The following is a 15,040-nucleotide window of genomic DNA, read 5'->3' on the forward strand; positions in this document are numbered from 1 at the left end:
ATTCATGGTCATATATCGCCAACGTACAATTAAAAATATTTTTTCAATCTTGGTAAAATGTAAAGGAAATATGAGAAATAAGAAGACATAATGTGTTTAAGAATTTTTTACATAAAAATTAATAATTTGTTTCATTTGCAATATTCACATCATTATTCTCATAGTAGTTGTTAATTTCAAATATTTTGCTTGACGTAACGGTCGTCGTTTATTCAGTTGCACCTGCTCTCTAATTGTGTGAATTCTTAAATAATCAGTTATTTAATTTCTCACCTGATGTTGTTGAGGTACGTCTTGATGTTGTAGTGATTGTAGGTGTCACTGTGAGAAAGAAAGACAATAAAGAAAACTTTGTTACACGTTAAATTTGTTTGAAAGATATAATGCAGAACAGATAGAAAATAGCTACAAATTATTAAGTGGCAATGGTGAAGTACATATTGTATATTGGATGGTATATAGTTGATATTGTATCATTGATATTACTTATATTATAAATACGGTGTGCAGTCTATATTTTTCTGATTTTGTGTCTTTCCGTTTCACTTTTTCTTGGAAACTATTTATCTGATTTGGTTTAAATTTTGTATAGACCTTTGTTATGATAAGATTAAGCGAATTAAGTATAACAGTATCCATTCGCTGTGCAGTTAAGAATTAAAGGTATTAATAGGGATTAGTATTTAATGCAAAACGTATACCAATGAAACCATATTCACAATCAATAAAGTATAAAGACACATTATAAGTCAATAGGCTATAAATTTTTACCGTTTTTACTTAGCGTAAAAGTTTAATTGTGTGTAATACAGATAAAAGCAAGCATATATATCCAAGTATATAAGTATAGACTCTAATAGGATTAATAGAAAGCAGATAGTAATCGGTGATGACTGTACAGTTTTGTAGATATTACTGATATAAGAAATTGAATATTTCAGAGCATTATTGTAATGTTGATATTACTCATGTAACGTAATAGATACTCTATTACATTTGAACAGTAATGTCTACTGACCGTTTGTGTTGTCCTCTCAGATTTACAATGCTATTTTACTCATGTTGGAAATCTTTATACAGTTCTATTTTATCATTAATATGTTATGCACATTGAATTCTATTATGAAATATTTAAGAAACAAGAGAAAAGGAAGACATATTGAGTTCAAGAAATTTTTGATAGAAATTAATAATTTGTTTTATTTGGAATATTCAGATCATTATTCTCATAGTTTTTGTTATATTAACAAATTTTGCTTGACGCAATGGTCAGCTGTTCTCACCTAATGTTGTTGAAGTACGTCCTGATGTTGTTGAAGTACGTCCTGATGTTGTTGAAGTACGTCCTGATGTTGTTGTGACTGTAGGTATTACTGTTAGAATGAAGGAAATTGAGAACATTTTACTTACATGTTACATTTGTTTGAATATTTTTATGAAGCACACATAGAAAATAGTTACAATTTATTATGCTACAAGAATAACCCATTAAATATTTATTTTGTATAAGAATTTATATAATGTAAAAAATAGAAATTTACTTACTTGGTGTAGTAGTAGTCTTTTTAGTTGTTGTAGCTGTTGTTTTTGTTGTTTGAGATGCTGTAAATAAAAACATTAAAATAGTAACGTTATATGAAAAATATTTAAAATTTTATGATTCATAGATTAGTCATTTTAAACAAACTACAAGGAAATTCCGCTTTTCATTGTTTTCTTTAAAATAACAATATGATAAAGCTTAAATTTTTTGATTTATATAGAAAGAATTATTATTTATATGTAGATATAAAGATAAGCATCTAATGTCAAGACAACAGTCTTTTTAATTGGAATAATTTTTTAATCATATGCCAGATGGTCAATGAATTAGAGATACCTATTTTTTTACAACAAATGACAGGAGAATTTGTAAAATATATAAAAAGAGGTCAAAAGATTATGAAATGTCCTTACTTGGCAAATGGAAACATGCTTCAATATCCAACCATACTTTGTAGTTTGGATTCTGATCATCTTCTTTTTCTTCCAAAATCACCTTGATTGCTGTCACTTTGTCAAATGTAGTTGAGATGAATGGTCCAGTGATTTTATTTGCACCAGGAAGTGGTTCGAAATTTTCAGATCCTGGACGTTGTACAAGAATTGTGATTTTCTTTGCATTACCGCTAACATCAACCTTGATCAGTTCTACTCCTTCAGGGTCATCAGTCAGTTTAACTGTGATGCTGGGTTTCGTGTCAGTGGATTCAGTTGGTGCTGGTACAATCCATCCAGGGCCTTCAGGTCTCACATCACTTACAGGAGATTTTGGTGTGTCTGGTGTTCCACTAATGAAAGCATCAGGAATGAGGCTTTTATCATCCATACCTTTAGTAGATTCACATCGAACTGGAATTGGAACAAAACCAAAACAATAAGAAAATGTTCATTTAACAGTTTTATGTGAAAATAAAAATTACAAAATAAATTTATAGTCATATATCGCTAACCTTCACTTAAACATATTTTTTCAATGTTAGTAAAATAATATAGACGTAAGATAAAGAAGAAGACATATTGTGGTGAAGATTTTCTTAGATGAAAATTAATAATTTGTTTTATTTGGAATGTTCATATCATTATTCTCATAGTAGTTGTTATGTTCAAATATTTTACTTTACGTAATGGTTGTTGTTTTTTTCATTTGCACCTACTGTCTAATTGTGTTAATTCTTAAATTATCAGTTATTTAATTTCTCACCTGATGTTGTTGAGCTAGGTCCTGATGTTGTTGAAGTATGTCTTGATGTTGTAGTGATTGTAGGTGTCACTGTCAGAAAGAAAGAAAATAAAGAAAATTTTGTTACACGTTAAATTCGTTTGAAAGATATAATGCAGAAAATATAGAAAATAGCTACAAATCATTACGTGGCAATGCTGAAGTACATATTGTATATTGGATAGTATATAGTTGATATTTTATCATTGTTATTTCTTATATAATAAATATGGTGTGCAATCTATATTTTTCTTATTTTGTCTGAAAAAAAAAAGAAAATTTTGTTACACGTTAAATTTGTTTGAAAGATTTTATGCAGAACATATAGAAAATAGCTAAACGGTGAGGACTGTACACTTTAGTAGATATTACTGGTGTTTGCTATTGAATATTTCATAGTGTTATTGTATTGTTGATATTCCTCATGTAATGTAATAGATACTCTATTATATTTAAAAAGTAATTCCTTCTGATTGTTTCTGTTCTCCCCTCAGATGTTTAACACTATTTTACTTATGTTGGAAATCTTTATATAGTTCTATTTTATCATTAATATTTTATGCACATTTAATTCTCTTGCGAAATATTCTAGAAACAACAGAAAGACGAAGACATTGAGTTCAAGAATTTTTGTTTTTTGATAGAAATTAATAATTTGTTTTATTTGGAATATTCAGATCATTATTCTCATAGTTATTGCAATATTAAAAAAAAATTGTTTGACGCAATGGTCGTCTTTTCTCACCTGATGTTGTTGAAGTACGTCCTGATGTTGTTGAAGTACGTCCTGATGTTGAAGTACGTCTTGACGTTCTAGTTATTGTAGGTGTCACTGTAAGAAGGAAAAAAATGAAGAATATTTTGTTACACAGTAAATTTGTTTGAGAGATTTAATGCAGATCATAGAAAATAGATACAAATCATCAAGTGGCAATGGTGAAGTACGTATTCTGTATCGGATATGATTGATATTACTTATATAAGAAATATAATGTGCAATGTATATTTCTCTTCTTTTGTCAGTCTTTTTGTTTCCTCTTTTTTTGGAAACTATCGGTCTGATTAGGTTTAAATTTTATATAGACCTTTGTTATGATAAGGTTTAGAGTTTGGTGTCCGATTATCGACTAATGAAAGCATCAGGATGAGGCTTTTATCATTCATAACTTTAGTAGACTCACATAGAACTGGAATTGGAACAAAAACAAAACCATAATAAAATGTGAATTTTACAGTTGTACTTGAAAATAAAAATGACAAATATATCCATAGTCATATATATCGCTGTCACTTTTAAATATATTTTTGCAATGTTAGTAAAATAATATAGACACGAGAGAAAGAAAAAGACATAGTGGTTAAGAAATTAATAGTCTGTTTTATTTGGAGTATTCAGATCATTATTCTCATAGTTGTTATATTCACAAATTTAATTTTCCTTGACGTAATGGTCGTCGTTTTTTAAGTTGTACCTATTGTCTAATGGTGCTAATTCTTAAATTATCAATTATTTAATTTGTCACCTAGTGTTGTTGAAGTAGGTCCTGATGTTGTCGAAGTAGGTCGTGGTGTTGTTGAAGTAGATCCTGATGAAGTACGTCTTGATGTTGTAGTGATTGTAGGTGTCACTGTAAGAAGGAAGAAAATGAAGAAAATTGTATTATGCGTCAAATTTGTTTGAAAGATTTAATGCAGAATATATAAAAATAACTACAAATCATTAAGTGGCAATGGTGAAGTACGTATTGTATATTGAATAGTGTATAGTGGATACTGTGCCATTGCTATTACTTATATTAGAAATACGGTGTGCAATCTATATTTTTCTAATTTTGTCTGTCTGTTCATTTCATCTTTTTTTGGAAACTATTGGTTCGAATAAGCTGAAATTTTGTATAGAACTTTGTTCTGATAAAGTGCAGTGAATTATGTATGATGGTATTTATTTACGGTACAGGTTTTATAGGCATTAGTATTTATGCAAAAATGAGCAGAAATTAAACCATGTTCAATCATCAATTTGATGTAAAGTGAATATTGTATAATTGATATTACTGATATAAGAAATCGAGTATGAAATCTATTTTTGTTCTTATTTTGTGTGTCTTTCAGTTTCACTTTTTCTTGGAAACTACTTGTCTGATCAAGTTGAAATATTTTATATGGACCTTTGTTATGATATGGTGATGCCAATTAACTATAATGGTATCCAATAGCTGTACAGTTAAGAATGAAATATATTAATAGGGATTTAATGCAAAGACGAGCACAAATGAAACCATATTCAACCATCAATTTTATATAAAGCATTCATTATAAGTCAACAGGCTTAATTTGTTCTCGTTTTTACCGAGCTAAAAAGTATAGTAGTGTGCAATATAGATAAAAACATGCATATAAATCCTAGTAAATAAGTATAGAGGCTATTATGATTAATATAAAGCAGATTGTAAATTGATGCGGACTGTATAGTTTAGTGAATATTACTGATATTAGAAATTGAATATTTCATAGTGTTATTGTATTGTGGATATTACTTATGTAAGATGATATTATATTTAGAAAGTAATTACTGCTGATTGTTTCTGTAGTCCTCTCAAATCTGTTACACTACTTTCCCTCATGTTGGAAATCTTTATATAGTGCTATTTTTTAATTAATACGTTATGCACATTTAATTATATTCTAAAATATATTGTACAGTGACTTTTGTGTGATATTTTAAAGCATTTAGTTTATAATCTGATTTGTAAATTTTAAAAAATAATATTCTTTAAATAGTCTTTGAAACAGAATAAATATTTGAAAAACAATTATTAGAAAATTTAGGTGGAGGGTTTTGATATTGAATTTTGCAAAAAATTTTAGAATAAAACATAAAATATGCATGTTGTAAAATAATTTATACGATGTGAAAAACATAAAGCCACTTACTTAGTGTAGTAGTAGTCTTTTTAGTTGTTGTAGTTGCTGTTGTTGTTTGAGATGCTGTAAATAAAGACATCAAAATAGCAACATTATGTGAGAAATATTTACACTTTTCTGATTCATATATATATATATATATATATATATATATATATATATATATATATATATATATGGCACCAAAAAAAGACAGTCTACACATGTTATTTTTCAAAAACCGCAAATTTAAGCTAACTTAAATGTGACTGTTTAAACAACCTATACCTCATTAATATTTGGATTAGAATGATTAGTAATAAATAAAGTTTGAAAAATTTCTCTAAGATGCTATTGTAACTACCACAGCTGGTAAGTAGATTCGTATTTGATATTTTAAAATTTCATTCAACAATTTGTTATATCCAGGAAGTCTCGAAATAAAGACGAAACGTTGATGAACACATAATAAGGTTTGTTCCTTTTTATTTCTCTATTTTGTCGGAATATTATTTCCATTATTTTCATCATATATATATATATATATATATATATATATATAACAGTGATGCAAAAAAGTCCGCATTTGTCATCTTTTCAAAAACCGCAAATTTAAATTAAATTGAATGTAACTGTTTAAACAACCTGTACCTCATTTGATTCGCCTTTTATTTCTCTATAATTTTATTTGTTCATATTTGACTTTTAATTGAAGTATCCTATTATTAACGTCAACTTAAAAAATTAACTTAAAATCGAGAAGGCAAAAAGAAAGTGCACAATAGCAAATTTTTATTTAAATGTAACTTTAGGACATTAATGCAACACAAATACAACAGGAACACAATGAACTAGTTAATATTTAGTAACATAGCCCTTATGCAATTTGACGACCTGCAACCTTTTGGGCATTCCTTGAATTAGTGGCAATACTCAAGTGAAAGGGCATCCCACTTCTCTTTAATTTTTATCCAAAGTTCTTCCAAATTTAAAATTTTATCATTGCGTAGCTGTTACTTGGTGTAATGTCATACGTTTTCGATATGATTTAGATTTGGAGATAGTACAGGCCAACCCAAACACAGAATATCATGCTCTTTAAGGAACCTCTTGACGTTGCCAGCTGCGTGGATGGGAGCATTGTCCTGCATGAAGATGGGATTATCATCCAAATTCCGGCCAAAGTAGGGTAGAAAATGTCCAGTCAACATATTAATGCACTTGCTTGAATTAATTCGACCTTGCAAGCAAACTAGAGGCCCTGGACCATTGGCACTAATAACACCCCTCACCAAAACTGAACCTGTACCACCTTGCAGCATATAAACTGTGCACCTATGATTAAATTCTTTGTCCTCCCTTCGACAGAGATACTTCCTACCACCACTGCCTAGCCTATTAAACTTGTTTTCGTTGTTAAAAATCACTTTTGACGAATTGCATTTGACGAAGTCCAGACGGCACGTTCTCTTCTTTACAGAAATCATTGGCTTGCGTCTAGCAACACAGACTCGCAAATTAAATTCCTTCAATCTGTTTTTAACTGTAGAAAGAGAGCACTTTTTAACATGATTACACTGTTGTTAGATTTGGGGAGTCGTTTCAAATCTGTTTTTGAGGCTGCGGATCTTGATAGCATTGTCTTCCCTGTAAGACGTAATTCTAGGACGACCAGATTTAAGGGCATCATGGACACTGCCGGTGTTTTGGTGCTTTTGCACAGTCATTCATATTTCAATTTGCGGCCGATTTCTCGATTGGATAAACCAGAAAGGTGGAGATTAATGTGCTCCTGGCGATCATTAAGAGAAAATCAAGGTATATTGACTAAAATCTTTCGTTGTATAACCTGGAATATCAACAATTACGATTAGAGATGTTTTGTTGCCTTAAGCTGGTGTTCAACTTATTTGTTGCTGCAGAGTTTCTTTTTGCATTCTCGATTTTAAGTTAATTTTTTTAAAGTGACGTGAACACTAGGATGCTTCAATTAAAAGTCAAATATGAACAGGTAAAATTATAGAGGAATAAAAGGCGAATTAAATGAAGTATACATTGTTTAAACAGTTATATTCAATTTAGCTTAAATTTATGGTTTTGAAAAAATGACAAGTGCGGACATTCTTTTTGTCGTCACTGTATTAATTAAGTTCAAATACATTGATCAATGAACTTTCAATCAGTACTTTTCAATAATGTATAATAGTGGGTAGAACTTTATAAAAACTTATATAAATATTAAAATTGTCTCATGCAAATGCAATTACATTGGAGTATCACTAGTATTTCGTCAGGGTTGAATGATAATCACGAAAACAACATATTGCAAGAAGGGAAAATTTTGCTTTTATTATAATCTTTAAAACCTGATCAAGTACAAATGTTTCTGAGACATAATTTCACTTATATATGCCAATCGTAAGGCTTATATAATATTTATGCACACACACAAATATATATATATATATATATATATATATATATATATATATATATATATATATATATATATATAATGAAATTGATAAAAAAATTAAGATAACTTATTCTAAATAATAAGATTAATCCCAAAAGAATTGTTGGCAAGAAAAAAAAAATCGTATACCTATTTATAGATTAAATTGCTTAATTCTGGCAGATCAGTCTCCAATTTCACACAATTGATGTGCCCCCCCCCACATCATATTTCTGAACCATTTTCTGCCAAGCAATATGGAGGAAATGCTAACAAATATTAGATTCACCATATAACATTGTCATAGAAAGTACTTCCTTATACATACTTCATATAATAAACACCTTAGAGTAGGAAATTCAACAGAAGCACTACATTTAAAATTCTGATACAATATTCATGCTTTCAATACACTGACTGTAAAGAAATGTTGATAAAAAATTATATTTTGTTTCCTTTTCCATTTTGTTTTCCACTTTTGTAACTGAATGCCTCAGCTAATAAGATTCTAAGTAAAATAATTTTTTGTGAGTATCAATAATGAGCTACTAACACAATGCAAGAAATTTAGCTAATTTAGAATAAGTGTCTCAGAAACTGCTTAAAGTTCGCAAAGCAAACATAGCTTATGGAAAACTAAAGGAAAAACTATGGAAACATCTGCATGTTATCATCCACATAAACTGCAAATTTTATAGAGCAGTTGTCCTATTATTGACTATTGGAATACTAAGGAGGCTTATTATCACTCAAATCCCGGAGGAAACGAACAGCTATCAGTAACATTTCATAGGTAGTGCTGGAAATATAAGGAGACTTGTTTTTGAAATAATATAGTATGTGAATAGGTTAGTAAGAAGAAAAAGAAATTTCTCCATTCAAATGAGATTATGTGGAAAAAAATTCCAATAGAAATAAAGTTAACAATTAGAAAGGATGTGACATAATAGGAAGTAGAAGAATCAAAAGAATACTTAATTGACCTGCAAAATAATTAATAGGGTTTTAAAATAACAAACACATGTTTGAGACTTTACCAGAATCTAACACAGTCAAACTTTTTGAAAATGACTTCGCTTCACATTTATCCTTTCTGATCAAAGTTACCTACTTTTGGACATATACTGGAAAATACTCTTATATACATATTCTGTCCAGGATGCTGACAACATTATTAAAAATTTTGATTCTAGCAAGACAATTGGTGTTGACAACATAACTCTTATTGTACTTAAGAATCTGCTGTCACAACTTCCCTTATCCTTACAAATTTATTCAATTGCTTCTTAAAAGAGAAATACTTTCCATCTTCTTGAAAATCTTTGTTAGTTTGTCCAGTATTTAAAAATATGGATGATTAGTATTATGAATCTCACTATGGACCATTCAGTCTCCTGTGTGCAATGAGTAAGTTGTTTGAACCTGTGATAAATCAACAAATTGTCAACCACCTTAGCCAAGCAATCTACTTAGTAACAGGCAATACAGATTTTGTCTTGTAGGATTAAGTACTGATATAATGGTTTTAATACCGCATGGGATAAGTAGATCTCTTGACAGGGTTGTATTTCTATGGCAATAGCTTTAAACCTTTCATGAAGTCTCAAAGACCGTTCATGGAGTCTTTCATGCAAGGTTATTTCATAAACTTGTTAACTATGAAATGTCTGAAAATATATTCACAACTAGAAAATTCTTTCATTAACTCCTATTTATTTTTATTCGTTCATCTTGTTATTATACTCTCAGTTGTTATCCCTTCCTTTTAGGATTAATGTATATAGTCAGTTCGTCATGATATCATCTTCTTAGCCTAGCAAATATATATATATATATATATATATATATATATATATATATATATATATATTTGCTAGGCTAAGAAGATGATATCTAAGAAGATATATATATATATATATAAAGCTGAATGTCTGTGTGTCTGGTCACGAATAGGCTCCTATATGGTTGACTATTTTAAAAAACTGATTACATATAATGATAGATGTATCGAGACACAGGAATGGGTATGTTTGATCTGGCAGAACGGTGGTTCATTAAAATTGTGGGGTCTGCGTTCGCGCCTGGCCCACAAAGTATGGAAATAAAAAATTTCAAAATTAAAAAAAAAAGTTTACAAGTGTTTTTGATATAGATGTACATAAGAATACTTTGATAAGTATGTTTTAACTTAAATATGGATGATATAATAAAATTGTGGGGTTTGCGTTCGCGCCTAGCCTCCATAGAATGGAAATAGGCACAAACGTTAATAAAGACTTTTCATATCTATCTGCGTAAGTATACTTTGATAATTATGTTTCAGCTTCAAGAAATATGGTATAATAAAATTATGGGGTATTCGTTCGCATCTGCCCTCCATAGAATGGAAATATTTCACAAAGTTTAACAAGATTTTTTAATATAGATCCACAGAATATTGCGATAAGTGTTTCAGTGTGAACAGGTATGGTATAATAAATTATGGGATTTATCTATTTTATTTTTACTTTCATCATATTTTGCTCTGGTTTTGATACCCCAAAATTCAACCCAAATTTACAACCCTTCCTTTTCATAACCTATCATACTTTCATAAATGAGAATCCATTTTCTGTAGGCTGTTTTTGAACCCAGTCAACGACGGGCACTTTTGCTAGTATATATATATATATATATATATATATATATATATATATATATATGCAAAATTAAATATAGATTTAGGAAGTAAAGATGAAATTATATTATATTATTTTCGATTAGAAACCCAGACTTAAATTATGAAATCAAAAACAATTGAAATTAGTTTACATCATATAAATGGCGAATCTTCAAACATGAGAAATATACAAAAACAGATTCACTATAAATAAAGACAATAAACTTCAAAAATTTAAAAATGGCTATTTAGGTTAAAATATATGTAATGCGAAAATAAGTCATAATTTTGGGTTCTGTTAACAATGTTTTAATAATGGAAAATATATTTCCTTGTTAGAATTCTTCACTGACGTCACTCCAGAAATAAAAAGTAGATTTCATCCTCTTCTAGGAAAATTTAACATAAATTACATTGTATAGCCCATTCAAGTGCTTTTTAAAAAGAGGTTATTTAAACTGATGTAGGTGTATTTCATTTGAAATTTTGTTAAAACCTATGAGTGAATCATGAAATAATGTTTTTCGGAATATAATGAACCAAAATATTGTCAAATCTAAAACCATTTACCTTTTGTTGTAGTTCCTTTTGTAAATGTTGTTGTTGAAGATCCTGTAAATGAAGACATAATCATCGTATAAGTATAGTTAGAGAAACTATTAAAAATGTCACAATTTATTAGTCATTTTAAACCAAATTATACAATATTACTTTTTTAGTTGTTTATAATTAATCACTTAATTTCATAATTTAAATAAAAATACTTTTTATGTAACCTGCTTTAATCATTAAAGAATTGGTGGTGTGATATGGTGTTTTGTAGCTATATTCAATAACAAAATTATTTATTAATCTGAAAGTTGACATAAACTTGGAAGAATGCCATTAAATCTAAATTCATAGATTGAAAGTATACTTAAACTTCTGAGAACATTTAAATATTTACACAGTATCTTTTATAATTTGATACGATCGATCAAATATTTGTAAAATATGTAAAAGTTTCAGTGCTTGGGATTGAAAATCTAGGTGGAAATTGTTCCACCTTTCTGGTTTATCCAATCAAGAAATCGGCCACAGATTCAAATGAGATGACAAAAACGGTACGAAAGACTGTGCAAAATCACCAAAACGCCGGCAGTGTTTGTGATGCCCCTAAATCTGGTCGTACTAGAGTTACTTCTAACAGGGAAGACAATGCTATCAAGATCTGCAGTCTAAGAAACAGATTTGAAACGGCTCCCCAAATCCAACAACAGTGCAATCTTGTTAAAAAGTGCTCTCTTTCTACCGTAAAGAACAGATTAAAGGAATTCAATTTGCGAGGAGATGTTGCAAGACGCAAGCCAATGATTTCTGTAAAGAACAGAAAGCGCCGTTTGGACTTCGTCAGATGTAATGAAAATCATGACTCTTCATATTGGTCAAAAGTGCTTTGAAAAGCAAGTTCAATAGTCTAGGCAGTGATGGTAGGCAGTACGTCCATAAGAGGAAAGACAAAGAATTTAATCCTAGGTGCAAGGTGGTGAAGGTTCAGTTTTGGTGTGGTGCATTATTAGTACCAATGGTCCAGGGTCTATAGTTTACTTGCAAGGTCGAATTAATTCGACCAAGTGCATTAATATGTTGACTGGACATTTTCTACCCTACTTTGGCCGAAATTTCTCCAGACTTCAATCCTATCGAAAACGTATGGCATTACATCATCAACAGCTACGGCAATGATAAAATTTCAAATCTGGAAGAATTTGGGACAAAAATTAAAGAGAAGTGGGATGCCGTTTCCCCGGAGTATTGCTGCAGTCTAATTCAAGGAATTCCCAAAATATTCCAGGTTGTCAAATTAAAGAATGGCTATGCTACTAAATATTAACTAGTTCATTGTGTTCTTGTTGTATTTGTGCTGCATTAATGTTCTAAAGTTATATTCAAATAACAATTTTCCATTGTTCGGACTTTCTTTTTGCCTCCTCAATTTGAAGTTATTTTTTTAAATTGACGTGAACACTAGAATATTTCAATTAAAAATCAAATATGAACAGGTAAAATTAAATTATAGAAGAATAAACGGCTTATCAGATGAGGTATAGCTTGTTTAAACAGTTACATTAAATTTAGCTTAAATTTGCTGTTTTTGAAAAAAATTACAAGTATATATATATATATATAAATATATATATATATATATATATATATATATATATACATACAGGCGGCAAAAAGAAAGTCCGCACTTAGAGAGAGAGAGAGATAGTTAGATGGATATATATTACAATAAAGTTGAGTTAATCAACGTTCGTTTAACTAGGACTTTTTAAAATATTTTAATTACATAAAATGCATGCTAAAATATTCCTTAGTTTTGGGGTAGAGTTATGTTTGAAAAAGAAAATTTAGTTTAATTGTACCAATTAGTGTTAATTTGCAATTAATATACCAAGGCTAATTTCTTACTAAGCTTCCATCTACGAGTATCACTCTCTTCTAATTTTACTGTATGTTGTGTGGCTTCCCTCTCTTATTTAGCCTGTAACGAAAATATATATATATATATATGATGATGATGATGATGATTGCAACGTCTTGTCAGACGAGTGCCACTCCCTCAGACACTTAGTCCATGAGCCCAAATGCCTGAGGGAGTATCTATACAAATATGATGTTACAGTGTCTTAGCTTTGTACGACAGCTAAGTCTCAAAATGTTGAGATCCAGCAACAAGCAAGAGCAAGATAGCCAGCAACAAATTAAACGGCAGACCAGCTTAATGCGGGTACTGGTCTTCCGCTTTATAGTTTTTTTAAATCAGAGATTTGCTTCTCCTAGAAATGTTGCCTTCACCACGGCTTACGGGAGCTCTCTCTACCCCAATACACATATACACACACACAAATATACACGGTGCTAGTTGGCCGTTGACCCAGAAAAAGAGTTCATTCGCCCTTTGGAAGGTCTTGTTTTTAATCCTTCAGGGAGACTAGCCGCCCTCCTCATCAAACAAGTCTGGTGGGGGAACCAGTTTAATCGCCGGTGACCCGACCATGAGGCAGGTAGTACTGGGTTACATGGTACCATTAGCATATGACATGACCTGACCACAAATATATATATATCAGCTGCCCATGTAATTATGAGGCAAGGGTTGCTTCATCCCAATCCACACCTCTCCTGAATCCAGTTATTGCCAGTGGCAAGGAGAAATCCAGGAAAACTGGAAACAATGCCGAGACAAGCAGAGAGCACCTGGAAGTCTTAAATAGTCACCCATTTAGTACTGACTAGGTTCAATGTTGCTTAACTTTGGTGATCCAAAGGAAACCGGTGTGTCGACATGATTATGCCATACATATAATCTTTGTCTCTGAGATACAGCTCTAATAATATCTTATTCCAAATGTAAGAATACGATTTTGGTCAATTCCAAAAATGAACTTGTTGTCGACCGAAGAGAAAATTTAAGTATTCCCACTTTCATATATCTTTTTATCTCAATAATTTGTATCCCTGATACTCTCTTTTTTATGACGTCATACCATATACATGTTTCGACCGGGCAGATTTTCTAGTATATATATATATATATATATATATATATATATATATATATATATATATATATATATATATACATATATATATATATATAGAGAGAGAGAGAGAGAGATAGATGAGAGATAAATGAGAGATAGAAAATAGTATTACATATATGCTTCTATACATGTATTTTGATAATGGTGAGTAGTGTTTGAAACATAAAACAATGCTGTTATTTTCTATAATAATTTATTATAATTATTATTAAATTAAATATTTTAATAGCACTGCACACTTCATCAGGAACGAGCAGAAAAATTGAAAAAAAAAAAAGCGAAAATGAGATCATCCATGTGCGTGGTATTAATGTGCCAGAAAATGGATTTTTTGTTGCGGGGGTGTAAAATGGAATGCAAGTTGGCTAAGTGTTGTTTAAATATGTTTACATACTCCTGTTATTTTTCTTTATCAAAATATGTGGTTATTTAACTATTTAAGTATAATTATAATTAAGAGATTTTCCATTTTTTTCTAATCATTTTCAATGGAGAACAGAGGGTGTTTGAAATATTGAATTAAAACTAGAGTTCTTGCAAATCGTTTGGAGACTGTTCTGTGATTTGGTCACATCAAATCAGCATTTTGCTGAGGAGTAGATCGATTCAAAATAGCTTGTATCTTAAATGACTCTCATAGAGGGAGTAGAAAATGACATGAAGGCCATGCT

General features: G+C 30.0%; 1 protein-coding gene across 1 annotated transcript in view; it reads right to left on the reverse strand.

The window, feature by feature from the left end:
- The window catches only part of LOC145247313 (uncharacterized), a 558,870-nt gene that overhangs the window by 279,903 nt on the left and 263,927 nt on the right, over positions 1–15,040 (reverse strand). Inside the window, exons 149-157 of the mRNA XM_080108949.1 lie at positions 11,350–11,391; positions 5,696–5,749; positions 4,285–4,389; positions 3,507–3,593; positions 2,744–2,812; positions 1,957–2,391; positions 1,546–1,602; positions 1,284–1,373; positions 274–321 (exon numbers count right to left, since the gene is read on the reverse strand). Of these exons, the coding sequence (XP_079965075.1) occupies positions 274–321; positions 1,284–1,373; positions 1,546–1,602; positions 1,957–2,391; positions 2,744–2,812; positions 3,507–3,593; positions 4,285–4,389; positions 5,696–5,749; positions 11,350–11,391 (987 nt within the window). The remainder of the gene's footprint in view (positions 1–273; positions 322–1,283; positions 1,374–1,545; positions 1,603–1,956; positions 2,392–2,743; positions 2,813–3,506; positions 3,594–4,284; positions 4,390–5,695; positions 5,750–11,349; positions 11,392–15,040) is intronic.

This window comes from Euprymna scolopes, chromosome 25 (assembly GCF_053919585.1).
Source record: "Euprymna scolopes isolate OS-2025 chromosome 25, ASM5391958v1, whole genome shotgun sequence".
NCBI classification, from domain to species: domain Eukaryota; kingdom Metazoa; phylum Mollusca; class Cephalopoda; order Sepiida; family Sepiolidae; genus Euprymna; species Euprymna scolopes.